The sequence below is a fragment of the Engystomops pustulosus genome, chromosome 6 (assembly GCF_040894005.1).
Source record: "Engystomops pustulosus chromosome 6, aEngPut4.maternal, whole genome shotgun sequence".
NCBI classification, from domain to species: domain Eukaryota; kingdom Metazoa; phylum Chordata; class Amphibia; order Anura; family Leptodactylidae; genus Engystomops; species Engystomops pustulosus.
Window position 1 is genome coordinate 123759323 of NC_092416.1, and position 27005 is coordinate 123786327.

Genomic DNA, 27005 nt, shown 5'->3' on the forward strand with positions numbered 1-27005 from the left:
TTACCAAGTTCGCAAGACCTCTCCTTCGGAAGGAAGGTTCTACAGGCAGTTATCCCACCCTAAGAGTTTCTACTAATCTGGTAGATCTCCAAGTGGGCCGTCATGGAGGACGTTTTGGAAATGGTGAATTAGTACTCACCGGTAATTCGGTTTCCATCTAGTCCTCCATGACGGCCTATATATTTCCCTCCCTATGGTTTTGCTGTACCATAAGATGTATGTGAATATTTAACATACAAATAAAAAATTTTTTTGTTACCTTCCACCGGTGTAGTTATTTGGTAGACACTGGCGGGAGGATGCGGGGGGGAGGCTTTTAACCTCTCTGCTTCCTGTCCCTACAGAGGTCAAGGGGCATCCTCCAAGTGGGCCGTCATGGAGGACTAGATGGAAACCGAATTACCGGTGAGTACTAATTCACCATTTGTATAGCACCCTCATATTCTACGGCACTTTACAAATAATGACTAACATATACAAACAAAATAAGACAAAATAAGACATTACAGAACACTAACATTGTCATTTGAAACAGTGATGTCCCTGCGCACAAGAGCTTACAATCTATGAGGCTCCCGTAGTATTAAATGAAGCAGATGGACCAATGCTTGATTTGCTTTTGCATTCGATCTTAATCAAACACTTAATTTGCAATGACTATGGAGTGATTCAGATTTTGATTCAGATTCTGATGTGGTTAACCTGCATGAAGATCGGCATAGTGTGCAGATACCCTGTAGGTGTAGTGCAGCAGAATTGGATGCTAGCTGAAGGATCTGCCCAATGATTACAGCTAATTGGATCCTCTTGATATCTAAGGCCAGTACTGTGCTCAGAAGAGAACATTGTACTTTATGGAAGGCTGAGCACCTGCTTACATTAGGAGGGTGTTGTTGCACCGCAGCAAGGCGTGGTCCCATGGGTGTTGGAATTCTTAGACCTATACAGCCCTGCTATCTAAGAGCTCTGTTTATGTAGTCTGTTCCTTATTAAGGAGAAGTGAAGTAGGTCACAGTTCCCAGTATGCATAGATGTGTAGTGACCTCTATAGAGATGTTGTAAACCAAACTTTCTTGAATTTTCATTAACTCTAATGATCGTGGTCCCCATCTAGTATATGGCAACCAATAAATGGAACGCTAGTAAAGTAATGGTCCTTATTTTGTACTTTTCTGTCAATAAGCTGCAAAGTCCAGCACACATCTAGAGCTCTGTCACTGCAATTCTAGAATTCTTTTCTTGTTAGGACCCAGTGAGTCTTATTACTGGAAGTTTTACTAGAAGTAGAAAACAGTATTATTCATCATCTAAATATGTTATGACACAAGGAGTAATACTAATAAAAGATTCCTCCGCCTTTACATAGATAAGCACGTGGATACTGTCATAACACAGACTGCAGATGGGATACAAATAGAGATTTAGGAACATCTGCTGGATTAAAGTGATTGCTCCTCTGATCTCGCTGTCCTAGCTAGAGAATCCTAGTGCTTTAAATAAGGGGAAGCCAAATTTAAAACCATCTGGCCACATAAGAAGGCACATCTTTATACAGATCCATGAAATTGATGGGATTGTACATGATTTGGAAAATTTACTAAATATAAGAATGTAAAACTCAGCCTATATGGTTTTTTTTAACCGGGATATTAATTGTTTGGATTTAAAGGAAATCTAGAATCAAATCAAGCATGAGAATCCTGGGGCACTTAGGGCTCTTTCACATTGGTGTTTTTCACGTCCGTGGTTCAGTGATTTCCACGGATGCCTCACAAAGCCATTAATTTCTATGTGTGTATTTACATTGATCCATTGTCCGTGGAAAAAAATTATGAAACATTCCCTATATTTTTCATGGATGCGGAACACACAAGTAAATAGAAGTGTATGGGTCAGCCCAAAAAACTGGTGAAACATCCGTTTTCTTTTTTCTCTGATGAGGCTGAGAAACCAGGTGTAATGTTTCTAAAACAATGTTAAACCTTCAGTTTTATTTGTGAACACGGAGACAAAATGGGTGCATCACAGAGACAAAACTGAGACCCTACGCAACGGAAGCTGAGCACCAACACCATTGGGAAAGAGACCTGAGCCAGGCACAGTGCCTGTGGTTATTTATTATCCATGGCTTTCTTCCTTCTAAAAATCAACATTAGAATTATGCTAATGAGCCAGAATGGACTTGGGGGGGGGGGGGGGTGAGGGGACCTTACCAGAGCTACTCAGTGCTGTAGCTCCCCAGGCTATTGCGCTGTTTGCATACTTAAAGGGCCGCGCACCCGTAGGCCTGAACACAGGGTATTCGCACGAGGGTGCACTGCTACGAGGAGCTGCGCGCCGAAGATTACCTGGTAGGCAGAGGAAGGCTACTGGGGCGTGGAGTAGCCACGACTAGTAGCCTCATGTCCGGCTACTCGACGCCCCAGTAGCTGCTTAAAAAAATTAGCATATAAAGACATTAAAGTTTACAAAAAGGGCTATCCTTACGTCCCATTCATCCACCTACCACCCCTTCTACCTTTAGTCTAAAGACTAGCCAGGAGCTAAGACTGTCTGCACACATGTGCAATATTGGGCCGCAAAAAAACTGGTCCATTGATTGTGTTATGGGAGAGATTTATCAGAAGTGTTGCCCATAGCGACTAATCAGAGCTTAGCTTTCATTTTCCCACAGTTGTCAATAAAATGAAGTATAAAGGTAGATCCCGGCACTCACCAAATAATGCAGATACTGTTTAATAGTAAGATCAACTTACAGCATGACAAAGGCTCGAGTGTTGAGCCGAAAACGCGTTCCTTGTGTTGTGTCCCTGCACATCATGCTGTAAGTTGATCTTACTATTAAACAGTATCTGCATTATTTGGTGAGTGCCGGGATCTACCTTTATACTACATTGAGGCTGAGGCCGTACCCGGAGCACCGCTACTTACAGAGTGCCGTCCATCCATTATCACAATTGTCAATAAAATGAAAGCTAAGCTCGGATTGGTTTTCTTGGGCAACTAGAACAGTTTTACCTCTACCACTTCTGATAACTCTCCCCCCATTGTGTCCATGAGGTTTGAAACTGCAATGCAAACACACCGTGTGAATGTGGCCTAACACAACATTGTAGATTTATTTTATTTACTGGTAAATGTGTGCATTTGGTCCCTATCAATGTAAGAATGTGGTATTTTAAGTGGCCACTATGTAGCAATATAATGTTTGCCTCTGCTCCATGATATGAAGCCATAGGGACTCATGGCGCTTCTGTACGGCTCTGAGGCCTTTGTGTCACCTCTGGCCATGTGTAGCGTGCCATAAGCCTATTATTGCTAGTGTCCTTCTCTGTGTGATCTTTATACAGGCTCCATGTCCGGAGTGCGGTTTCCTATCATTGCCTTTGTTCTGTGTCAGCTCATCTGCAGGACGCTGTTATCTGGCCGCTGTGTGTTTGTGTAGGATGTGTCATTCAGGGAGATCTAATTTCCTCAGTTGTGCTGAATCCGTCTGGCTCTCTGCAGATAGTCCTAATGGTCATGATCAAATCACAAGCCGAGACACAAGGCCGCTTCCTGTTTGTGTGTGACTAGCTTCCTCCTAAGGTCAGCGCTTCTCATCTCATAGAGGCCCAGGCGGACAGTATTTAATAGCCATAGGCTAGTGTGTGGCTTGTACAGTTATTTTTCTGTGTAATTAATGGCATAAGAAAACTTGTAGTTTGTGTCTGCAAGGCCCTCTTCGCTTGGCGATTCCGTTGTATTTCCTTTGCGGCCCCCATAGTGCACACACAAATGGTTGTGAAATCTATTACACAGAGAAAGCAGATATATTATCCACAGACGCTAATCACATGTCATGATCCTAGAGTAGGGATCTGATCTCTGTGTGGTGGTTACACTGTTCATGTGAATAAATGATCATCATCAGCAAACTGGTCTGATCACTACACATTGAATGGAGCTGCAGCTTGGAAGTAGCAGATGTGTAGGGGTGCCGGGTGTTGCACCCCTACTAATTAGGTAATGAGAACTTGTGCTATGAATATGTTATCCATTGTTTCAGCACAGGGAACTCCTTCTTGCTAATTCACTTTCTATAGTGATATAATGCTTGATAGCACTGGCAATTGATCAAACAACTAATGTATCGGAGGACTATGGTAAGGGGAAAACCAGGTGAGGCATGGGTGTTTACCCGATCGGGTTCCTGCCTTGTACCTATACTTCTGGTCTCTGCCGGAAGTGGTGGGGGTCAGAGTGATCCACTGGACCCTTCCCGGAACATGGGGCGTCACTTGTATTTAAGAGGAAATTAGGTTGCGTGGTTCGGGGAGGCCAGCCTTTGGAGGGCCATGTACCATGCCAACTTGTTATGTTGTTTATCTCCAGCTGCCAGCTACATGCTTTTTTGCTCTTAATATTCCCTGCTTGCTTGCTTGCTCCCTTCCCTCTGACTCTCCTTCTCCTCCTCTGACAGACATCAACCTTAACTCTCCCAACAAAGGTTTGCTGTCAGACACCATGACGGACGTCCCAGTGGGTCCAGCAGGAACGCGAGTACCAGCTGATGCTGCAGGAGGAGCACTGCCAGAGGGCATGACTGAGGCTGAAGCTGAGGAACTGCGCTGTGAGCTGCTAAAGGTGTGTTCCACTATGTTAATTTGGGCCTATTACCTATGAATGAGTTTGATGCTTGCGACTCGCATCAACTACGCATTGTGTGCTTGCTGGAACATCCGACCCAAACGCTCATAAACCAGAACTGAATTCAGCATGTCAGTTCAGTTCCACGTTATTAGCGTTCGGGGTGGACGTTCCAGCAAGCACAGAATGCAAGTTTCACGCATCAAATGCGCTTGTGGACTACAGGTCTACGGGTTTTGAAGTTTGAGGTTAATAACGGTAAATATTGCTCTTGGTTATAAGAACCACATGTGTTTTGAGTATAATTCCGTGGGACAGACAAAAATTGAGTTTTCTGTAAATAAGGTGGCAGTGGACCCTCAGTAATAAACAACTACAGCAAGTGAATGGGACCATCAAAATCTATCATCAAAATTCACCATGATAAACCAGGGACACTTACTTATAGATCCAGGCACCATTTATAATTATGCAAGTGAGCCTAAAGTTCTACACTAGCCCCTCTGTGATCTGGCTTTAAAGGCTATTACACTGTCTCACCCATTTGCCGTTTCCTCAGGACCTGCACAAGTCCTGAGGGAGCAGGGGGACCTGCTGACTGCAGATATGTATTATGCACAATCAGGCTCAGGCTTGCACTGCACACTTGTTGCTTCAGTTTTGCTTCATACTGGACTATGTAAGAATAGGATAGACTGTGGTAGGCTTATGATGGTCAAAGACAATCGTTTCTATAAATACAACCATAGTGTGATATTAAAGGGAAGACTCTTGTTTTTAACATGACACCATAACAGTGTTTTCAGGTGCCATCGCTCATAAGATTTAGGCATTTGAAGTGTGCCACCCCCTCCAACTTGTCAGGTGAAGGCTGAATGTAGAGGCAGCTGAACTCGGGGAAGGGTGATGGAATTATGCTGTATATATTTTGGTAAAAGTTTATTAAAGTGATGTGAAACTTTTTAATGTTTTTTTCTAATTCTAAGTACGAAATTTGTCAGCTAATTCTATAAAGAAAAATGTGTACCATATATACTCGAGTATAAATTGTGCTGAAAAACCTCACCTCGAGTCAAGAAAAAAAACTGACAAAGTACTCGGCTTCCGAAAATTCAACCCCCCCCCCCCAAACCCCACCCCCATCAGGTGCTCTTCTATACAGCGATGCTTCGGCATCAGACCGTGTCCCCCTGCCGTCTGTCACAGGCCAGCCGCTCGTCAACATTCTACTATGTGCGCCAGCATTGACACACACTATGATGTCAGCGAGCAGCTGACGTCATGGTGCCTGCAGCGGACGGCGCGGGGACATGGAGCTGATGCCGGAGTATCACTGTATAGAAGAGGACCTGCCGGGGGGGGGGGGGGTTGTTTGTCGGAAGGTGACTACACTGTTTGTTTTTTTCCTACAGGCATTATATTGGGGCAGGGGTTGGCAGGCTATAGACTACAGGGGGGCTGGCAGGCTATAGACTACAGGGGGGCTGGCAGGCTATAGACTACAGGGGGGCTGGCAGGCTATAGACTACAGGGGGGCTGGCAGGCTATAGACTACAGGGGGGCTGGCAGGCTATAGACTACAGGGGGGCTGGCAGGCTATAGACTACAGGGGGGCTGGCAGGCTATAGACTACAGGGGGGCTGGCAGGCTATAGACTACAGGGGGGCTGGCAGGCTATAGACTACAGGGGGGCTGGCAGGCTATAGACTACAGGGGGCTGGCAGGCTATAGACTACAGGGGGCTGGCAGGCTATAGACTACAGGGGGCTGGCAGGCTATAGACTACAGGGGGGCTGGCAGGCTATAGACTACAGGGGGGCTGGCAGGCTATAGACTACAGGGGGGCTGGCAGGCTATAGACTACAGGGGGGCTAGCAGGCTATAGACTACAGGGGGGCTGGCTGGCTATAGACTACAGGGGGGCTGGCTGGCTATAGACTACAGGAGGGCTGGCTGGCTGGCTATAGACTACAGGGGGGCTGGCTATAGACTACAGGGGGGCTGGCTATAGACTACAGGGGGGCTGGCTATAGACTACAGGGGGGCTGGCTGGCTGGCTACAGGGGGCTGGCTGGCTGGCTATAGACTACAGGGGGCTGGCTGGCTGGCTATAGACTACAGGGGGCTGGCTGGCTGGCTATAGACTACAGGGGGCTGGCTGGCTGGCTATAGACTACAGGGGGCTGGCTGGCTGGCTATAGACTACAGGGGGCTGGCTGGCTGGCTATAGACTACAGGGGGCTGGCTGGCTGGCTATAGACTACAGGGGGCTGGCTGGCTGGCTATAGACTACAGGGGGCTGGCTGGCTGGCTATAGACTACAGGGGGCTGGCTGGCTGGCTATAGACTACAGGGGGCTGGCTGGCTGGCTATAGACTACAGGGGGCTGGCTGGCTGGCTATAGACTACAGGGGGCTGGCTGGCTGGCTATAGACTACAGGGGGCTGGCTGGCTGGCTATAGACTACAGGGGGCTGGCTGGCTGGCTATAGACTACAGGGGGCTGGCTGGCTGGCTATAGACTACAGGGGGCTGGCTGGCTGGCTATAGACTACAGGGGGCTGGCTGGCTGGCTATAGACTACAGGGGGCTGGCTGGCTGGCTATAGACTACAGGGGGCTGGCTGGCTGGCTATAGACTACAGGGGGCTGGCTGGCTGGCTATAGACTACAGGGGGCTGGCTGGCTGGCTATAGACTACAGGGGGCTGGCTGGCTGGCTATAGACTACAGGGGGCTGGCTGGCTGGCTATAGACTACAGGGGGCTGGCTGGCTGGCTATAGACTACAGGGGGCTGGCTGGCTGGCTATAGACTACAGGGGGCTGGCTGGCTGGCTATAGACTACAGGGGGCTGGCTGGCTGGCTATAGACTACAGGGGGCTGGCTGGCTGGCTATAGACTACAGGGGGCTGGCTGGCTGGCTATAGACTACAGGGGGCTGGCTGGCTGGCTATAGACTACAGGGGGCTGGCTGGCTGGCTATAGACTACAGGGGGCTGGCTGGCTGGCTATGGACTACAGGGGGCTGGCTGGCTGGCTATAGACTACAGGGGGCTGGCTGGCTGGCTATAGACTACAGGGGGCTGGCTGGCTATAGACTACAGGGGGCTGGCTGGCTGGCTATAGACTACAGGGGGCTGGCTGGCTGGCTATAGACTACAGGGGGCTGGCTGGCTGGCTATAGACTACAGGGGGCTGGCTGGCTGGCTATAGACTACAGGGGGCTGGCTGGCTGGCTATAGACTACAGGGGGCTGGCTGGCTATAGACTACAGGGGGCTGGCTGGCTGGCTATAGACTACAGGGGGCTGGCTGGCTATAGACTACAGGGGGCTGGCTGGCTGGCTATAGACTACAGGGGGCTGGCTGGCTGGCTATAGACTACAGGGGGCTGGCTGGCTGGCTATAGACTACAGGGGGCTGGCTGGCTGGCTATAGACTACAGGGGGCTGGCTGGCTGGCTATAGACTACAGGGGGCTGGCTGGCTGGCTATAGACTACAGGGGGCTGGCTGGCTGGCTATAGACTACAGGGGGCTGGCTGGCTGGCTATAGACTACAGGGGGCTGGCTGGCTGGCTATAGACTACAGGGGGCTGGCTGGCTGGCTATAGACTACAGGGGGCTGGCTGGCTGGCTATAGACTACAGGGGGCTGGCTGGCTGGCTATAGACTACAGGGGGCTGGCTGGCTGGCTATAGACTACAGGGGGCTGGCTGGCTGGCTATAGACTACAGGGGGCTGGCTGGCTGGCTATAGACTACAGGGGGCTGGCTGGCTGGCTATAGACTACAGGGGGCTGGCTGGCTGGCTATAGACTACAGGGGGCTGGCTGGCTGGCTATAGACTACAGGGGGCTGGCTGGCTGGCTATAGACTACAGGGGGCTGGCTGGCTGGCTATAGACTACAGGGGGCTGGCTGGCTGGCTATATAATGGGGAGGCTGTGACCAATGCATTTCCCACCCTCGGCTTATACTCGAGTCAATAGGATTTTCCTGTTTTTTTTTGTGTTATTAGGGGTCTCAGCTTATACTCGGGTCAACTTATACTCTAGTATATATGGTAATTAATAAAAAATGTAATGAAAACATTATTAAGATATGTAAAGCTGTTCAAAAGATATCAACATTTAAAGAGGAGCAGAACAGAAGCTCAAAATTTGACCGTGACATTTGGGTACCAATGAGCCTTGGTCAAGATAAGGTTAAGACGTTTTTTCCCCTGCTCCATGAGATAGAAGGCACTTTGTAGCCTCTGTGTATCTGCCATCTGCTGGCCATCTTTCATAATGCACTCAGACATTATTCATCAACATTATAAAACTTGTCAGTGTATTATTAGAGATTCAATAAGGAAGTTATTAAATCAGGAGCAAATGTCTGCATTTATCTACAATTGCTTGTTAGACACTTTGCATATGTAACATCACGGTTGAGATGAGATGCCTTTGTTTCTGTAGGTGGAGGAGGAGATTCTCACCCTGCGTCAGGTTCTGGCCGCCAAGGATCGTCATGCAGCTGAGCTAAAGCGAAAGTTAGGACAGACCCCTCTAAACCAACTTAAGCTCAATCTCTCTAAGAGTCTGCATGAAGTCCAAATGTCTAATGCGTAAGTTGTCCGTATGTCCTTCAAAGAAGTGTTATAACGTGTAAAGATGAATGAACCTTAACCCCTCAATGACTGGGTTTCAACCCGTCTTAATGACTCTGCACGCTGTATTGTTTCAACAGCTCGGGCTACAAATTCTAGAGCAAGTCCTATTCCTTCCTGTGTTTGCGACTTAGGCAGTCTTCTTTTACTTCCATCAGCCCATTAGTGATCCTAATGACACACACGGCTGCAGACAATGGACCATATATAGGCCCGTTGTTTGCGCCTGGAGAGCACACCGCGTTCATGTGCTTTGTAAACTAGTCTCAGGTACTAAGAATTGTAAGCCTGTATTCCCATACTATTATTGCTCATAATGGGGGAGATGTATTAATGTGTCGGTCTTTAGACTAGTGCAGAGTAGAACTAGACCGTTCTCTATTGCACCCCCTTGTTACTGAGGCTATGCCCCTTTTTCGGTGGAGTGGTGCATGGTATTTCGGGGCCCTCCAGTTTTCTGTTGTAGGCAGATTGATACATCTCCCTTTAATGTTTTGGGTTTTTTTTTTCAAAAAAATCCATGGAGAAATCATTCAATAAATGGAATAACCCTTTAAGTATTGCATTAAATAGGTTTTCTACTTTTTATTTTTGTATTATACTTCTTTGTTGAAAATGAAGAAAAAGTAATATATGTAAAGAAAATGAATGGCCGTTTGTTGCTGAGGCATCTATTGTTGCATCATGTACACACTACAGCGAGAGATCACCTCTCCTCTACACCAATAAAAGGGTTGTCCCATGTCTAATAGTTTCCCCCTATTCACAGCAAAGTTAATCATGGGCCATCCCCTTTGAATCACTCCATACACAGCTGAGCTTCTTCTGCATGGTACACAGCTTTCTCACTAAGAACATGGTGTTCATTTTATTACAGTTACGTTAAAACATCAGAGAAACTTGGAGAGTGGAATGAAAAAGTGACGCAGTCTGATGCGTGAGTCATTTTGAAGCAGCACTTTTCCCAGCTTACTGTAGGGGGGACAAAACTAGCTATGGTGATGTGTGTAGTTCCTGCTTTGCTTTAAAGGGGGTTTTCCCACAAAATGAGACCCCCCACAGATCACGAGAATGGGGGATTTGATGTACCCCAGTCGGACCCCTCGTGGCTCCCCTAGAGGAGCGGAGCAGCAGGATGTGCATGGTTGGGCTGCCCCATTGTTGTCTGGAGCTGAAGGAGATTGCCGAGCACTGTACTCTATCTCCATCTGCTCCATGGAGATGAACGGGGCAGCCTGTACATGCGCGGTCTGCTGCTCCATTGATCTGCAGGAGCAAAGAGGGGTCCGAATGGGGTACATCAGACCCCTCGTTTTAGTGATCTGTGGGGGGTCCCATCACTGAGACCCCCTAGATCAGCCAGTTAGGTCCTATCCACAGGATAGAACTTAACTTGTTTTGTGGGAAAACCCCTTTGAAGGGTATCGGGGTCAGTGTAGGTTGTGGGTCATGTATGAAAACTGACATGGAGGAAAAAATTGCATTGTGTGAACAAACCCCACTCCAAGCTGTGCACACATCTCTTAATGTATGAAGTGAATCCACTTTCCAGCAGATGAAAATCCAGACATGCTAGGAAGTGCCATACTAGCTGTCTTGTGCACGGGGTATTTGATTTACATCCCCATATAGTACTATAAATATGGTTTCATGTTCAGTCACAGAAGTGGGTCTTATGACCTAAACTAAGGCAATGTTTTTGTAAAGTACATTTATCAGTTCACTGCTGCAGGTATATGTTGAAAAGGGGGAACGCCTTCACAGCTATCCCCGTTGAGACTTATAACACGTCCCACCGGCTTCAGTCTTGATACATGACCCTATTGTCCTCTAGTATATCTGCGTGTATAATAGTTATCACGTCTGTATGAAACAAAGTAAAGGAACAATGTTCCAACACGCAGTAAAGCCATATGCTGATGTGTCCTCTACATGTTGTCTTACCGTGTAAGGACCAAAGTCATGTGGACTGAGTGGTTTGTATTACAAAGAATAGGAATATTTGTGCGGGTGACGGATGCTCATTTCCTGGCGTGTCCCACTAACATGCTGACCTTTCTGCTTTGCTAACCTACTACTCCATGTAACTTGTGTTGGGATGTCACAGAGCAGGTATTCTGTGTCATATTTTCCATTCTATATAACCAGATCTTCTCTGGTTTCATTTTTATTCATTGTATCTATTTTAGCTATAAGAAGACTCAGGAAACTCTCTCTACAGCTGGCCAGAAAACCACAGCTGCTCTGTCTACAATGGGCACTGCCATCTCCAGAAGACTGGGAGATATGAGGTACTTTAAATAATTCATGTCCTTCACAGCATTGAGGCCCCATTCACAATTTAGAGAGAGAGCACATCGGAGTTTCTCTTAGATAATGGAACAGAAAGCAGATAGCTCTGTTCTAGTTACTGAAATGAAGTACTGCATTTTAGATCTCATTGAAATAAAATGGGGATAATCCGGAAGAAACCTTGTAACCGCTACACATAAATTGGAGCTGTTTGCTTCTTGTTCCATGTATTCGTCAGCTGATCTGTGACGTTGCTGGGTGTCCATCCCCCAGCTTGCTGATATTAAAGGGCAAGGTAGACTAGTCCGCCTAACCAGTTTCTGTTCTTATCAGGACTTTTTATTAATAAAATATTTTAATTAAAGGCCATAGAGGGTTTACAAAGTAGAGTTTCAATATTTGAAGATAATAGTAAGCACTGTAAAGTTATTAATTCAACGGAGCATAGTATAATATTACAGAGGGATTTGTTGAAACTGGAGGCCGGGCTGACAAATGTAGATAAATGAAAGGTTATGTACTGGGGTCTCAATGATGGTGATGTCAGGTCTAAAAGGCTGCAACCTGTGAATGTAGAGGGAATGTGCTGCGTTACTGCTGAACCTCTGGATACAAAAAAGAGACCAGTGGTGAAGAGAGGAACTTCACAGAACGCCAGAGAGGTGAGTATAACTTGTTTGTTATTTTTATGCTCCATTGGACTCAAAAGATGTAATCCTGGACAACACCTTTAGTAAATGTGTTTCAGGGGTTTTCTATTGTTAACTAAATGTCTGTGTACTGTATTTAATCACTGTTGTAATCCACAAGGCTTTATCTGTATCTATAACAGGAAAAGGGGTGGGCTAATTTTTTTAATTAAAGAAATCCCTGTCTATGTAAAATCTAAAAGTAGAGGTCACCTGCTTACTCTTTCCACATGTTAGGATTTGAAATGGAGCTGAACTACAGAGCGCAGGCTAGCCGCTATCCGAATATGACCCACTACTTTAAGCCGAGTGATTTTCAGTTAGCATGGCTTTTCTTTTCAGTGCTGATATTGGGAGCTGGGAGTTATTTGTTTTTGTTTACTGAGGTGGGGGGAACATAGAAGGAAAGATAGATGGGGGTATAGAGCAAAGGAGGTAACGAATATATGATTTGTGGGACACCTAAATGTGGGCTTACAGAAATAAAAGGAGGGTGCCTATAGCTGGGGCATAGATGGGTAAGAAGAAGCAACATAGAAAATTGGGTCATCTAAATAATAGGGGAAACCCCATAGAGATTGTAGCCTACATTGGAAATTAAGGATTAAAATTTTATTTTGCCCAAAATAGCTCTGTAGTGATCTAACATTGGCAATGCAACTATTCAGATTCCGCGGGTTTGACAATAATATACTGCATTACTGTATCATGGTAGTAGAGACTCCTTTTACAGTTTTACATGATCTAACAAAACTTGTCTACTTCCCTGCTGACGCGCTGCAGCCTGGTTATGGCTAGAGCAGCTTTTGTGCCCCTGGACATGATTGGAGGGTAAGAGTGTGTGTGACTTGAGATTCTGCTACCTCTCTGACTCGGCTACCTACCTTCATGTAGTTTTATCTATCACCATAAGATCCAAAACTGCAGCAGTTTGCTATTATTCAAGAGTGGTTCAAATGGATTACAATCGAACAATGCTGAAGTCTAACCCACAAGAGCCAAAGTTGGGCGATATCCGGAAGCAACTATTGATGGCTATAACTAATAACAATCTAAGTTGATATGGTTGCTTAAAATGTGAGCACTTTTGCAGCCAATTTATTATAAAAATCCTGTACTGTTTTGTGTTCTCCACTCCTATGCAGACATGTGTCGACTGATTTGTTATTCCTTTCGATCTTTTTCTTTTCTTCCTTTTCTAAGTATGCATGTGTGTGCATAGGAGTTGTAGATATCAAATGGTAACTTTTCAATTGTGATGAGGCAGAACAATAAAAATGGTCAAAAGTGTCCATGTCCCTTACTAATGTGCCAAGTGTTAAACCTGGCACTTTTTCTGGTTTGAACTCTATGGTGGAGATTTATCAAAAGTGTCAGAGGTAAAACTGTTCTAGTTGCCAATGAAAACCAATTAGAGCTCTGTTTAATATTATAAACTGGTGTGGGAAAATAAAAGTTGAGCTTTGATGTGTTGCCATGGGCCACTAGAACCGTTCTGCTGTCAGACACTTCTGATACGTCTCCCCCTAAGTGTATGTGGAGCTGCTTCTCTGGCTTGGTGAAGACTTTGTGGATTCTATGGTCTTTCTTGACTTTTCTACTCCATTCCCTCGCAGGGCACTCCCTTTCTCTCAGTCATTTAGGTAAGGGGACCTGTTCACTATTCTGTGTTCTCCATTACATGTACATAGGATGGATATTAATATGCTGATGGTTTCCCCCTGCAGGATTATGGTTCAGAAAATAAAAACTTAATAATGCAAAACTTAATTTAAGGCTCCCTCTTTTCAGCCCACGTATTATTATTTTTTAATGGGATTGCTGATAATGGAAGTTCTGTTTCTTTCTTGCTTTACATATTTTTTACCATGCAGCTGAGGTTCTGCTCTACAAGCTTAGATGTGGAATGCATTTGGGACATTATTTTATCTGCAGAAAAGGGAACAGACTTCTGCATTGTAAGGGCTCATTCAGACAGGTCTTTTTGACATCCGTTTGCTTTCCTTTTTCTATGCCAATAGCATACTGATCCATTGATTCCTATGGGTCTGTTCACATGTACAGACTTTGTGGAAAAAAATAACAGCATGCACTATAGTCATGTAGGGACCTGGGGGAAGGATGGCATGCGGATGTTTTTTATTTTTCTCAAATGTTCTTGTCAGCCAAATAGGCAGGGCAGAAAATAGATTAGAAACCTATTTATTTTTTTTTTTGTGGACGTCAAAAAAAAAAAAAACTGATGACATACTGATTCTAAAAAAAATTGGTTTCAAATACCATATGTACCGCACATGGACGTCACAAATCTGCATTTTATGTGGCCACACAATGGACATGCCCATCTGAATAACCATGTGATCAGTAACCCCTCCTCAGTGGAAGAAAAAAAAATCTTACATTTTCTCTTATTTAATCACCATTATATCAGCAAATTATTTCATTATAGTAACCCTTTATACCTATGTACATACATACATGCATGCTATATGGACTGTGGTTCTCTCCTAATGTGGTCTGTATGTATAGAATAGCTGCTGTACACAGTCTGTGTGTGTGTCGCTGTCTCTAAACCTAGTACTTTTCCAAAATCAGTAAGTGTTTTGTCATGCAAAGTGTTTGATTCTTCTGTATGCAGCAAGCAGCCGGAGCTGTCTACCCTAACTTAAAAACAATAGTATGTCAATGAAATGGGCACTAAACCAAGGTAGATCTGTTCTGAATTAGAAAGTTTATAACCCTCTGTTATAAACCATCTCAGGCAAGCGAGTGGCTGATTGTAGTGTTTTACAATGGGGTAAGTGAAGAGGTCAGAAAACCTTCCTGTGGTCACCACTTTGTGTGCTCTGACTTTACTGAAACATTTGCTAGCATAGCTTAAATGGCTTGTCCACTTTCAGCAAATAATTGTCATTGTCTGTGCAATGAAAAGTTATATGATTCTCCTTTTTACTTTCTGTACAAATTCCTTACTGATTTCTAGATCTCTGCTTGTTGTCATTCTATAGCCAGCTTCCTGTGGATAGAAGCCAGTCCCTGGTCATGTGATGTCACACAGGTGCATGGCTTGTTATAACACTGCACTGATTACTCTGTGACATAAAAAGTCCTGCACCTGTGTGACATCACATGACCTTGGACAGATTTCTATCCACAGGAAGTAATCAATGAATCTTCCTAGAGAGCTTGGGAAAACAAGTAGAGATGTATAAAACTGTTAAGAATAAATACAGAAATTAAATTGAAAAATGTTATTACTTTTCATTACACAAATAATGTAAATTATTTGCTGAAAAGACAACCCCAAAATAAATTGTTCTAGGAGCTGCTTACTTTAGTGCTACCCCAGTAATAGCAGTGTTAAACTGCTAGCTTTATCGGAAGCTTCTAATAAAGCTAGCAGACACTGCACTGCCATATCCTGAGAACGCTGGCCCTGGCGAGGTCCGGTGTATTCATGAGGGGGTGGTCTGAGGCGCACCCCCCTCCCCCCTTCTGCTTCTTCCCCAGACCGCCAGGCTACATGTTCCCTCATGAATACGCTGGACCGCTGTGAGCTTAGTCTGGTGTTCTAAGGCTATGGCGCTGCAGTATCTGCTACGTTTATCTGAAGGTTCAGATAAAGCTAGCAGTTTATCACTGCTAATACTGGGGTAGTGATAGGAGCTGCTTACTTTAGTAAGCAGCCCCAAATTGTTTTTTTAGGGTGATAGGTCCTCTTTATGCTGTAGACTAGTACTTATTATAGTGTTGGTGGATTGTTCTATAAACTAAATGCGTATTGTTAGTGACCTTAGTGAGCGTGTACCCTATTAACGGCCCCCAATAAATTCAGAGATGTCACAGGTGAATTGTAGGGACAGTTGCTGACTGCTTGCTTGCTCTCTACATGTGTTCTCTGCTCATCTCTTCTGTTTGCTAACTCTGATTTCTGCTCCCACATGCCTTCCGAGTAGCAGTTATTCAATCCGCCACTCCATAAGCATGCCGGCAATGAGGTAATGTATAACCACAGGGTCCAGGCTGTAATTGCATGTTCTTAGTGTTTCAGGGTAATTTGAGTTGGCATTTCTTAGAGCCTATGTGTCGCATACATTCTGGAGAGCAATCTATAAATTGTGCTAATTGGTCTGTAAAGTAGAATATGTAGGAACAATAATGTTGTCTGTACCAACAAGCAACATTTGTGACAATGTGAAGGTTAGTAAAGCAGAACCATATGATAGTTTTATAGGCTCTTGACATTTAATGGTTGCATTCTCGCAACAGAATAAGGGTGTAGTTACACTTATTAAGCTCTATGCCCTCCTAATCTGCTATAAGAATATATTTGGATAGAAAAGCAGGATCACTATATTATCAACTAGCTGTAATATTAGAGCCTCATCTTATGTTTTGTTGTATTTTTTAGGAACTCTGCCACCTTCAAATCTTTTGAAGAACGTGTGGTAAATTTAAAGGTGAGCGATACGGGGCATTAACATGACATACACCAGTCTACAATGTTAAGAGTCTAACCATGGCAATAGTAAGGCTCTAACCAAAGCGTACGCCAGGCTGCTGCATGAAGGGTCTAACCAAGGCATACACCAGGCTACTGCATGAAGGGTCTAACCAATGCATACAGCAGGCTACTGCATGAAGGGTCTAACCAATTCATACAGCAGGCTACTGCATGACGGGTCTAACCAATGCATACACCAGGCTACTGCATGAAGGGTCTAACCAATGCATACACCAGGCTACTGCATGAAGGGTCTAACCAATGCATACACCAGGCTACTGCATGAAGGGTCTAACCAATTCATACAGCAGGCTACTGCATGAAGGGTCTAACCAAGGCATAAAGCAGACTACTGCATGAAGGGTCTAACCAAGGCATACAGCAGACTACTGCATGAAGGGTCTAACCAATGCATACAGCAGGCTACTGCATGAAGGGTCTAACCAAGGCATACAGCAGACTACTGCATGAAGGGTCTAACCAAGGCATACAGCAGACTACTGCATGAAGGGTCTAACCAAGGCATACAGCAGGCTACTGCGTGAAGGGTCTAACCAATTCATACAGCAGGCTACTGCATGAAGGCTCTAACCAATGCATACAGCAGACTACTGCATGAAGGGTCTAACCAATTCATACAGCAGGCTACTGCATGAAGGGTCTAACCAATTCATACAGCAGGCTACTGCATGAAGGGTCTAACCAAGGCATACAGCAGACTACTGCATGAAGGGTCTAACCAAGGCATACAGCAGACTACTGCATGAAGGGTCTAACCAATTCATACTGCAGGCTACTGCATGAAGGGTCTAACCAATTCATACAGCAGGCTACTGCATGAAGGGTCTAACCAATTCATACAGCAGGCTACTGCATGAAGGGTCTAACCAATTCATATAGCAGGCTACTGCATGAAGGGTCTAACCAATGCATACAGCAGGCTACTGCATGAAGGGTCTAACCAATTCACAAAGCAGGCTACTGCATGAAGGGTCTAACCAATTCATATAGTAGGCTACTGCATGAAGGGTCTAACCAAGGCATACAGCAGGCTACTGCATGAAGGGTCTAACCAAGGCATACAGCAGGCTACTGCGTGAAGGGTCTAACCAATTCATACAGCAGACTACTGCATGAAGGGTCTAACCAAGGCATACAGCAGGCTACTGCATGAAGGGTCTAACCAATGCATACAGCAGGCTACTGCATGAAGGGTCTAACCAAGGCATACAGCAGACTACTGCATGAAGGGTCTAACCAAGGCATACAGCAGACTACTGCATGAAGGGTCTAACCAAGGCATACAGCAGACTACTGCATGAAGGGTCTAACCAAGGCATACAGCAGGCTACTGCATGAAGGGTCTAACCAAGGCATACAGCAGGCTACTGCATGAAGGGTCTAACCAAGGCATACAGCAGACTACTGCATGAAGGGTCTAACCAAGGCATACAGCAGGCTACTGCCTTATGGATTTAACCATGGCATACACCAAGCTGCAGCATCAACTTGCTGTTGTATGCTGCAGACAGGAGGCTTTAGGTTAGATTGCTGATCCCTACTTCTTTAGCAGTGTTTAATTCTTGTATATCTAGTGACTTTGGTGCTGTTATGTTAAATACTTGAAATTTTTGTTTCCAGCCCAGGGTATCAACAAACGGAGAAGAAAATGGCAGCCAGAACTTGCACTCTCCAGACAATAAATCACAAGATTCTGCCCCATTCTAGGTCGTCTCATCGTGTCCCATTAAACCTTGGTTATCCATTCTATCCTCTAGCAACCTTATCATCTCAAAGACCATAGGGCTGCCAGCAAACAAAATGACACTAACACTTGCCCCTGATATCAAAATGTGTTAAAATTTGAATCTTCCTCCCTTTCCTTTACGACTGGATGTCCTAGTTGTTTCAAGATGCTCATAAAGCTTTGGGAAGAGCATTTTCTGTGCATTGATTAAACATATATTGATCTATTGAATGTAATGCAGTTTCTGATATATACCATTTCCAAATAATTGGCTGTTTTGTAAATTGTCACCATTCCCTTGCATGAGCACACAATACCTCTCCAGAACGATAGAAACCTAAGCATGGCCAGTAGGGGGTGCTAGCCTACTTTCTCATGAATTATTACAACCTCTTCCCTCAATGTGATGAGCTTGATTGGGCTGTATTTTGCCTTGTGAGGTTTTTGACATTGGAGGCAATGTTGGAGCTGTAGTGAGCTGGTCATGGGATTTAGCTTCACATGAGTGATTGTTGTGTGGCAACCATTAGGTCTGAATCCCACTTTGGAAACTTGGGCTTTCTTTACTTTCTTACAGTTGCCATAAATTCTAGCACCTTGCATTTTGCCTCCAGAACCCTCCTCTGCGTCGAAGATTTGATATGAGGTGTAGTTTAGAGCTTGCCACTAGATTCCTACATGTATAATATACAATAGTTTTAAGAATACTTTTTTGGGGTTTTTAGACTTCAACACTATAGGATTGAATACAAATAGAAAGTAGTGTCTCCAGTTATTGCAGGGATCTATTATAAGACCGGCCGCTCTGGGTTATAGTCCGTATGCTGCAGATATTTACTTCTACTTCTTTTAGCTATGGTGTGATCGTCTGCTGTGGTTTGGGGGGTTCAAGCTTACACTGCTTTCTGCATTTGTCTCATGGACACTCCAAGAATGTCTTGTGTCCTTGCAGGAAAAAAGTGAATGCAGAATACCTGCAATTAATAATGTCTGTCACCTCTCTGATACTTGAACTGCTCTGCTGCAAATGCCCTTGGCAGCCCGAGTGGAGAAATGCAACCACAAATTATTGAAGAATAAAATTGATATGTAGAATTATAAACCATGCTAGAACTGTCTGTGAGTCTTTTAAATATTGCTTTTGCTTGTGAGATGTACATTCTGGAAGTAACACTTCATTTTTATTTTATTATTTTGCTGATGAGAAATAAGTCATATAAGTGTATTTACTGTAAACCGCAGAAGTAAGATCTGTTCACACTGCATTTGCCATGTACATTACAGGCATTTCTCATTGTATATGTCTGATAAATGTCTAGGACTTAACTTTTTTTTTCTAAGGAATGAATTGTTTGATGTTCATAGCTGCAGGGATAGGTGGCAGGCATAGGTTTAAGGGACAAACCAGAATTTGGTAGTAGCCGTTGCGATAAATTAGAGACTTAACAATCTGGCTTTGGAAGATCATAACAATTGAAAGATATTGGCCTAGTGCGCAGCAGCTTGCCATCACATGCAGTAAGTAGTGTTGTACTCCTGCTGTAATGAAGTACAAAACCATGGAGGTGTCTGAAACCATTTATCTGAATGTGGTTTGTTACACACCAAGCACTAGCAAATCATTGTTTCTTATATATATATATAGCTAAGAGAGGCACTACTTGAAAGTCTGGAAGAAACCTTTTCACAGAGTCAACAGTCAGTAGCTTTAAAGACCTGAAATTTCCTTCCCAATAAGATCAAATGGTTTGAAGCAAGGAGCCGATAAATGGCGCTTATGCCTCTGCTGACATCCCATTCATTTATTATCTGCATTTAGTGTAAGCCTGTCTTGTTTCCAAGTTATCACTGTGACACATATAACCAAAGCATAGAAATTGTGATGACACCTGCAAATTTCTGATTTATCCACTGGGGGCTACCTTGTGTCCCACAGCAGCACCGAAGGAAAGGTTGTTTAGATTGAGGGGAACTACCTGAATGGTGGACTACAGGTGCTTCATACTCATCACACTGCAAGAGGGGAGGACCCAGGGCTTTCTGATGTTCTCACTTATGTTAACAGTGGATGTAGCGCTATGTCAATAAAATATTTACTAGACTCTGAGTACGTATTCTGTTTTGTTTTTTGGTTATTGGAATTGGAAAGTGGATGATGGTATAGAAATATTAATATTATTGTACCGTCTATGTACATAAATGTGTACGTGTCGTGGGATCTTTTAACACAGCCGAGTTCACTGTTTGAAACTCAAACCCTCCCACTGAGCTCACATGTACAGTCCTGCTGAGTGGGGTTTGGGGCACCTGAGGAGCTATAGTCTGGACTGCTGAAGTACTAAGAAATCATTTTTGGGTATATACCACTTGTAGGGCCCTAAAATACAGTGCTTATCTACAGAAAGAAGGAATTTGTGGGTGTTTTATGTTGAGTTCCTTCTCCTCCTTGTTGCATCAGTGTTAAGGAATATTCTGTATTCATCCATTCCTGGGTATATGAATACGATGTTGACAGCGCTGAATCTGCCATATGGTACCATGAGGGTAACGGTGCTGGCACCTTCCTTTCCTCTAGCTGGCTCTTGCCTCTGTGTTGTAGGATAGATAATTATTCTTTTCAGTAGATGATGCTTCCAGCTGCTCAGGACTGGGATGAGGGGAGGGTTTTTGCAGCACCAACATATAAGACATACCGTATATACTCGTGTATAAGCAGAGTTTTTCAGCACAAAAAAAGAGTCAATGATTAAAAAAAAAAAAAATTAATACTCACCCTCCGGTGTCCGCGATGTTTGTCACGGCTCCCGATCCCTGTGGCAGCTCCCAGCGGCTCCCCGTGTCTCCTCTTCTGTCTTCTATCTTCTCTAGCCGGCAGAGTCGCGTCAATACGATCTGCCGGCCGCCACACACTGTGATGCAGCGCTGTCGCCACTGATAAAATCATCAGCGGCGCACCGTAGTGTGAGACGGTCGGCGCGATCTCCCGGCCAGAGAAGATAGAAGAGTGAAGAAGCCGCCGGGAGCCGCGATGGAGATCGGAAGCCACCGGGAGGAACATCGGGGACACCGGAGGGTGAGTATTAAGTTTATTTTTTTTTTTTTATCTGTATACCGCACGGGGGCAGGCTGTATACTACACCCTCGGCTTATACTCGAGTCAATATGTTTTCCCAGTTTTCTGTGGTAAAATTAGGGGTCTCGGCTTATACTTGAGTATATACAGTATAACCAGGCTTTGAGACCTTCAGGTGCAGGTTGTGTAAGGAGGAGGGGGACCTGGTGGTTGCTGTTACAGTAAGGATGAAGGGAATTTGGGGTGCGAGCTGTTAGGAGAAGGGGCACCTGTGGTGCTAGCAGTGTGAGGAGGAGGGATGAGGGGGGGCTGGAGTGTTGCTGTGGGGAATTAGGCCGGCGGCACATGTGGTGTTTTGAACCCATTTTTTGGGCATTTTTAAGCAGTCCGTTAAAAACACATGCTTTAAAAAAGCAAGGTGTTTTTTTTTTTTTTCTTTTTTAACTGATGCGTTTTTGACCGGTTTTACCAATTATCTTAATTAAAACGGGTCAAAATTGCATACATTTTCAAAAAATACATGCATTTTTTAAGACTGCTTAAAAACAGACCAAAAACAGGTTCAAAACACCACGTGTGCCGCCGGCCTTACGGGTACAAGTTGTGTGAGGAGAGGGACAGTCCCAAGGAAGCAAGGCAAATACAACTGCAGGCCTAAATAAGATTCCTTAAATATAAAGAATACTGGTCCTTATTTCCAGATATCCATATAGAGCAGGAGTCAGGAACCTTTTTGGTTGAGAGAGCCATGAACGCCACATATTTGAAAATGTTATTCCGTAAGAGCCATACAATATGCACATGCCCCCCAGTAGATAGGTAGCCACAGCACATGCCCCCCAGTAGATGGGTAGCCACAGCAAAAAAAAAAAAAAGAATATACACCTACCTGTGCTCCCTGCAGCCAGCTCCTCATCGCTCCCACGCTCTTCTCTTTGACCCAAGACGATGGTGGCGATCGGTTGCACAAAGGACACACACAACAGCCATCACTATTTATTAAAGATCTGTCTGAGAGCCAGATGCAGCCAACAAAAGAGCCACATCTGGCTCCCGAGCCATAGGTTGCTGGGGAAATGAACGACCATGTTTACATGTGTGGGACATTCTATTGTTTATATTTATGCAGTTTGTTTATTGTGTATCCAAAACTATGTAGGAGGTATATTCATTGCTGGTGTTTGAGTTATTTTTTGTTTTGTAAACAGTTTAAACATAAAAACAAACCAACGAAGACAAAAAATTATTATTCCCAGCCGTGAACACAGTAACGGAAAATAGCACCCAAATGTCTGAATCGCCACTTTTTTAACCATAAATATTTGAAGTTAAAAAATGAGCAAGCGTCACGTAGTTCCCAAACTGCTAAAAATGAAACCGTATGCCATGTCTGTATACTAATTGGCCTCAGAATTTGGCAAAATGACATTTTTATTATCTTGCACAAAAGATATTTATCTACTCAAACATATTAAATCCTATATAAATTTAGTATCTGTTATCGTACTGACCCAAAGAATAAAGGGGAGGGGTCATTTGGAGCGGATAGTGAAAGCCAACAAAAAAATGCCTCCATGGTAGACTGAAGTCTTTATGTGACACCAGGACTTGTCATTGGGAAGGATCTGTACGCTGATATAGATCCCAGTACTTTAGTATTGCAGTATATGGTAGGAACTATAAGACCCCCAAGGGTTAAAGTACCCTTGGGGGTCTAAAAAGTAGTAAAAAAAAAATCAGATCAAATTTCCCCAGAACTGATAAATGAAATCATGAACATGTTAGGTATAGCCTCATCCCAAAAGTCCTGCTCTATCAACATATAGAAATGGTTATTCCCAGCAGAGAACCCCATAATGGGAAAGGGCGCCCAGATTTCTGAAATGCCACTTTTTCTCCATTTTGCAACACACACACAAAATGGTAGCAATGTAAACGTCATCACGTCCTGCAACAAATGACATCTTATTAAGGTCAATATACAGTAGTATGAAAAAGTTATTAGCATTAGAATAGAACAAAATGAAGAAAACATTTTTTGTACAAGAGGTTTTACATTTTTTTTTTAAATATATGAAAACATAATAAAACCTATATAAAGTTGGTATTTCTGTGCTACCTAATCTGGCTACCATATTTTTCGGACTATAAGGCGCACCTTCAATAAATGCCTGCTAAAACGTCTAGGTTCATATATAAGGTGCACCAGATTACAAGGATGAATGATGAGCAGGTGGCAGACCTGTGCACAGTTCAAGGCAGCTGTTGTCTGTAAGTACGGTTCATATATAAGGCGCACCTTAAAATTTTTTGTGCGCCTTATAGTCTGAAAAATAGGGTACATCAGAGGTAGAGGTTTACAAACCTATTGATGATTAAATTACATTTCTCGGAAAGGTAGACTGAACTTAATTCATTAAGTCACCTGACTATTACACTCAAGGCATCAGACCTGACTATCACATCGAAAAAGTGTCCTAATCACTGAAACTGAATATCCAGACTGAGTAGTGTAGTTAATGTAAGAAACAAAAAATTTTAATTTTTATATACTACTTTGAATACTAGGGACATTACCTGTTAATCAGCCTTAAAATTCTTTGTGATAACATTGCATTTGTATGTGCTACACATTTTGGTACACATTACATTTACTGAGATTAATGACTTCTTAAACAGCTCAGTACACTTAATTATGAAAACGTTATTGTCTCAGAATGTGGCAACTACTAAAACACATCCAAAGGTATCTCCCTGATCATTCCGACCCAAACAATGAAGGGGAGCTGTCACTTATAGTGCACAGTGAAAGCCATAAAAACAAAGCCAAAAATAAAAATGTGTTTGTTTTTTTTAATCATTTTCTTCATTAGCAAGCTTTCCAGGATGGAATATTAAATACCACCACTAGCAAGTAAGATTTGGTACACAGAAAGCGAGAATTAGACTCACCGGTAATTCGTTTTCCATCTAGTCCACCATGACGGCCCACCTGGAGGATTACCCCTTGACCTCTGCAGGGACAGGAAGGAGAGAGGTTAAATGTCCCTCCCCCTGCATCCCTCTCCAGTGTTCTACCAAATAATTACACCAAGGAAGGATGAAAGAGGTTTATTAGCATGTTACTCCACATACAACAAAAACCATATAGTAACATTTGTAAGGGTTGTGAAAAAATTCCAGGCCGTCATGGTGGACTAGATGGAAAACAAATTACCGGTGAGTCTAATTCTCGCTTTCCATGATGTCCCCCATGACGGCCTACCTGGAGATGTACCAGATAACTTAGGGAATTTTTAGGGAGGGACTACTGTTTGTAGAACTTTTCTACCACTGCCCTGGTAGAGTGGGCTTTAAGATTTGTAGGAACTTCTAAGTTTTGGATAGTATAACAGTCCCGGATAGTCTGTCTAATCCAGCGGGCGATGGTGATCTTCGACGCTTTTCTCCCCCTGTTCTTGCCCTGGAACTGAAGAAACAAGTTTGAATCTTTCCGCCAGCTATTAGTTATTTCGAGATAGTGTAGCACTATTCTTCTCACGTCTAAGGTATGCCATTTAGCTTCTCCTGAAGATTTGTGGTTTTGGCAAAAGGAGGGGAGAATAATTTCCTGGTTACGATGAAAGTCTGTTGTTACTTTGGGCAGGAAATTTGGATCAAGCATTAAGGATATTCTATCATCTGTAATTTTCAGGTAGGGTTCGTTTATGGAGAGTGCTTGAATTTCCCCCAGCCTTCTAGCTGTTGTTATAGCAACGAGAAAGGCGGTTTTTAAGGTGATATTTTTTATACTTGCGTCCTCTAGAGGCTCGAAAAGGACCTCGTACAAGGCCATTCAGGACTATTGATAAGTCCCAGGGAGGAGTCCTGATGGGACATTTAGGACTAAGTCTAGTGGATGCTCTAAGAATTACCCACCTATGGTCAGCCAGAGAGACATCAAAGAAGACGCTGAGGGCTGAGACTTGAACCTTTAGCGTGCTGGTCTTAAGGCCTTTAGACAACCCTGCTTGGAGAAACTCCAATATCTGCTGTAGTGTTGCAATGACTTCTTCTGAGAGACCTTTAGCTTTCAGCATTCGTTTCTCAGGATCCAGGCTGATAGATGGAATGATTCTGGATTGGGATGATGAACCGACCCCTGATATAGGAGATCCTTCCTTTGAGGGAGAATGACTGGTTCTTCTAATGCCATATTCTTTAGTGCTGGGAACCAGCTTCTTTTTGGCCAGAAGGGTACTATCAAGATAATTTTGAGGTCTTCTTATCTTATTTTTTGCACCGTCCTTGAAATCAGTGGAAGTGGAGGGAAGGCATAGGCTAGCTTTGCATGCCAACTGTGGCAGAAGGCATGTAGAAGGTAGTCTGGGGTGTTCTTCTGCAAGGAGAAGTAGTGGTCTGCTTTCTTCTTCTCCCTGGTGGCAAATAGGTCTATTTGCGGTATTCCCCATTTTCTAGTCAAGTGGGAGAATACCTCCTTGTTTAGGCACCACTCATGGGGATCTAGAGTGTACCTGCTCAGGAAATCTGCCTCTTTGTTTTCTGATCCCTTCAGATGGATTGCCATCAGAGAGAGGACATTTTCTTCTGCCCAAAGAAAGATCTTTTTTGATATTTTTAGTAGAGATGTGGACTGTGTGCCCTCTTGGCATTTGAGGTAGGCAACTGTGGTCGTGTTGTCCGATAATATTTTGAGGTTTTGGCCCTGTAATTGTTCTGAGCAGACCTTCAGGGTATCCCAGACTGCCTTCAGTTCTTTGTAGTTTGAGGATCTGTTTATCTCTGACTGGGACCATTGGCACTGAACCAGTTTTCCTGGAAGTTTTGCTCCCCAACCTGTCTTGCTTGCGTCCGTCAAGATGGATGTTATTGGCCAATTGCTCCATTTTAAGCCCCTGGTAAGATTTTCTACTGTCTTCCACCAGTTTAGAGAATTTTTTTACCCATAGGGGAATGTTGATTTTCTTCTCCAGATGGTTTAAATTCTTGTCCCAAGATGAAAGAATCCAATTCTGGAGGTCTCTTGTATGGTTTTGAGCCCAGGGGACACCGGCTATACAGGACGTGAGAAGGCCCAGGAGTTTCATGGCCTCTCTGATTGAACACTTCTGCCTGCTTTGGAACATTGACACCTGCAAAACAAGATTTTTGACCTTCTCTTCTGGGAGAAGAGAGCATTGGTGCATTGAGTCCAGCAAAATTCCTAGAAATTTTAACTTGGTGCTTGGTTGAAGATTTGATTTTTCGAAATTTATTATCCAACCTAAGTGTTCTAGGACTTCTATTGTCGTGTCTCTCTGGAATAAAAGGGTTTCCTCTGAGCTGGAGATTAGAAGGAGATCGTCTAAATAAGGGATCAGTAGTATGTTCTTTTGTCTTAAGACTGCTACCACCTCTGCCATAATTTTTGTAAACAGTCTGGG

At 43.9% G+C, this 27005-nt stretch overlaps 1 protein-coding gene across 9 annotated transcripts in view; it reads left to right on the plus strand.

Moving 5' to 3' along the window:
* The window catches only part of TPD52L2 (TPD52 like 2), a 100890-nt gene extending 80274 nt beyond the window's left edge, over positions 1-20616 (plus strand). For 3 of the 9 annotated variants that reach the window (XM_072110866.1, XM_072110861.1, XM_072110865.1), the window contains exons 2-9: positions 4463-4626; positions 9087-9235; positions 10155-10214; positions 11467-11568; positions 13875-13901; positions 16215-16256; positions 16670-16718; positions 18404-20616. In XM_072110866.1, coding sequence (XP_071966967.1) covers positions 4507-4626; positions 9087-9235; positions 10155-10214; positions 11467-11568; positions 13875-13901; positions 16215-16256; positions 16670-16718; positions 18404-18490 — 636 coding nt within the window. In that variant the 5' untranslated portion in view covers positions 4463-4506 and the 3' untranslated portion in view covers positions 18491-20616. The remainder of the gene's footprint in view (positions 1-4462; positions 4627-9086; positions 9236-10154; positions 10215-11466; positions 11569-13874; positions 13902-16214; positions 16257-16669; positions 16719-18403) is intronic. The other 6 variants (XM_072110863.1, XM_072110862.1, XM_072110864.1 and 3 more) reach the window with 6 other exon arrangements.
* The last annotated feature ends 6389 nt before the right edge of the window (positions 20617-27005 follow it).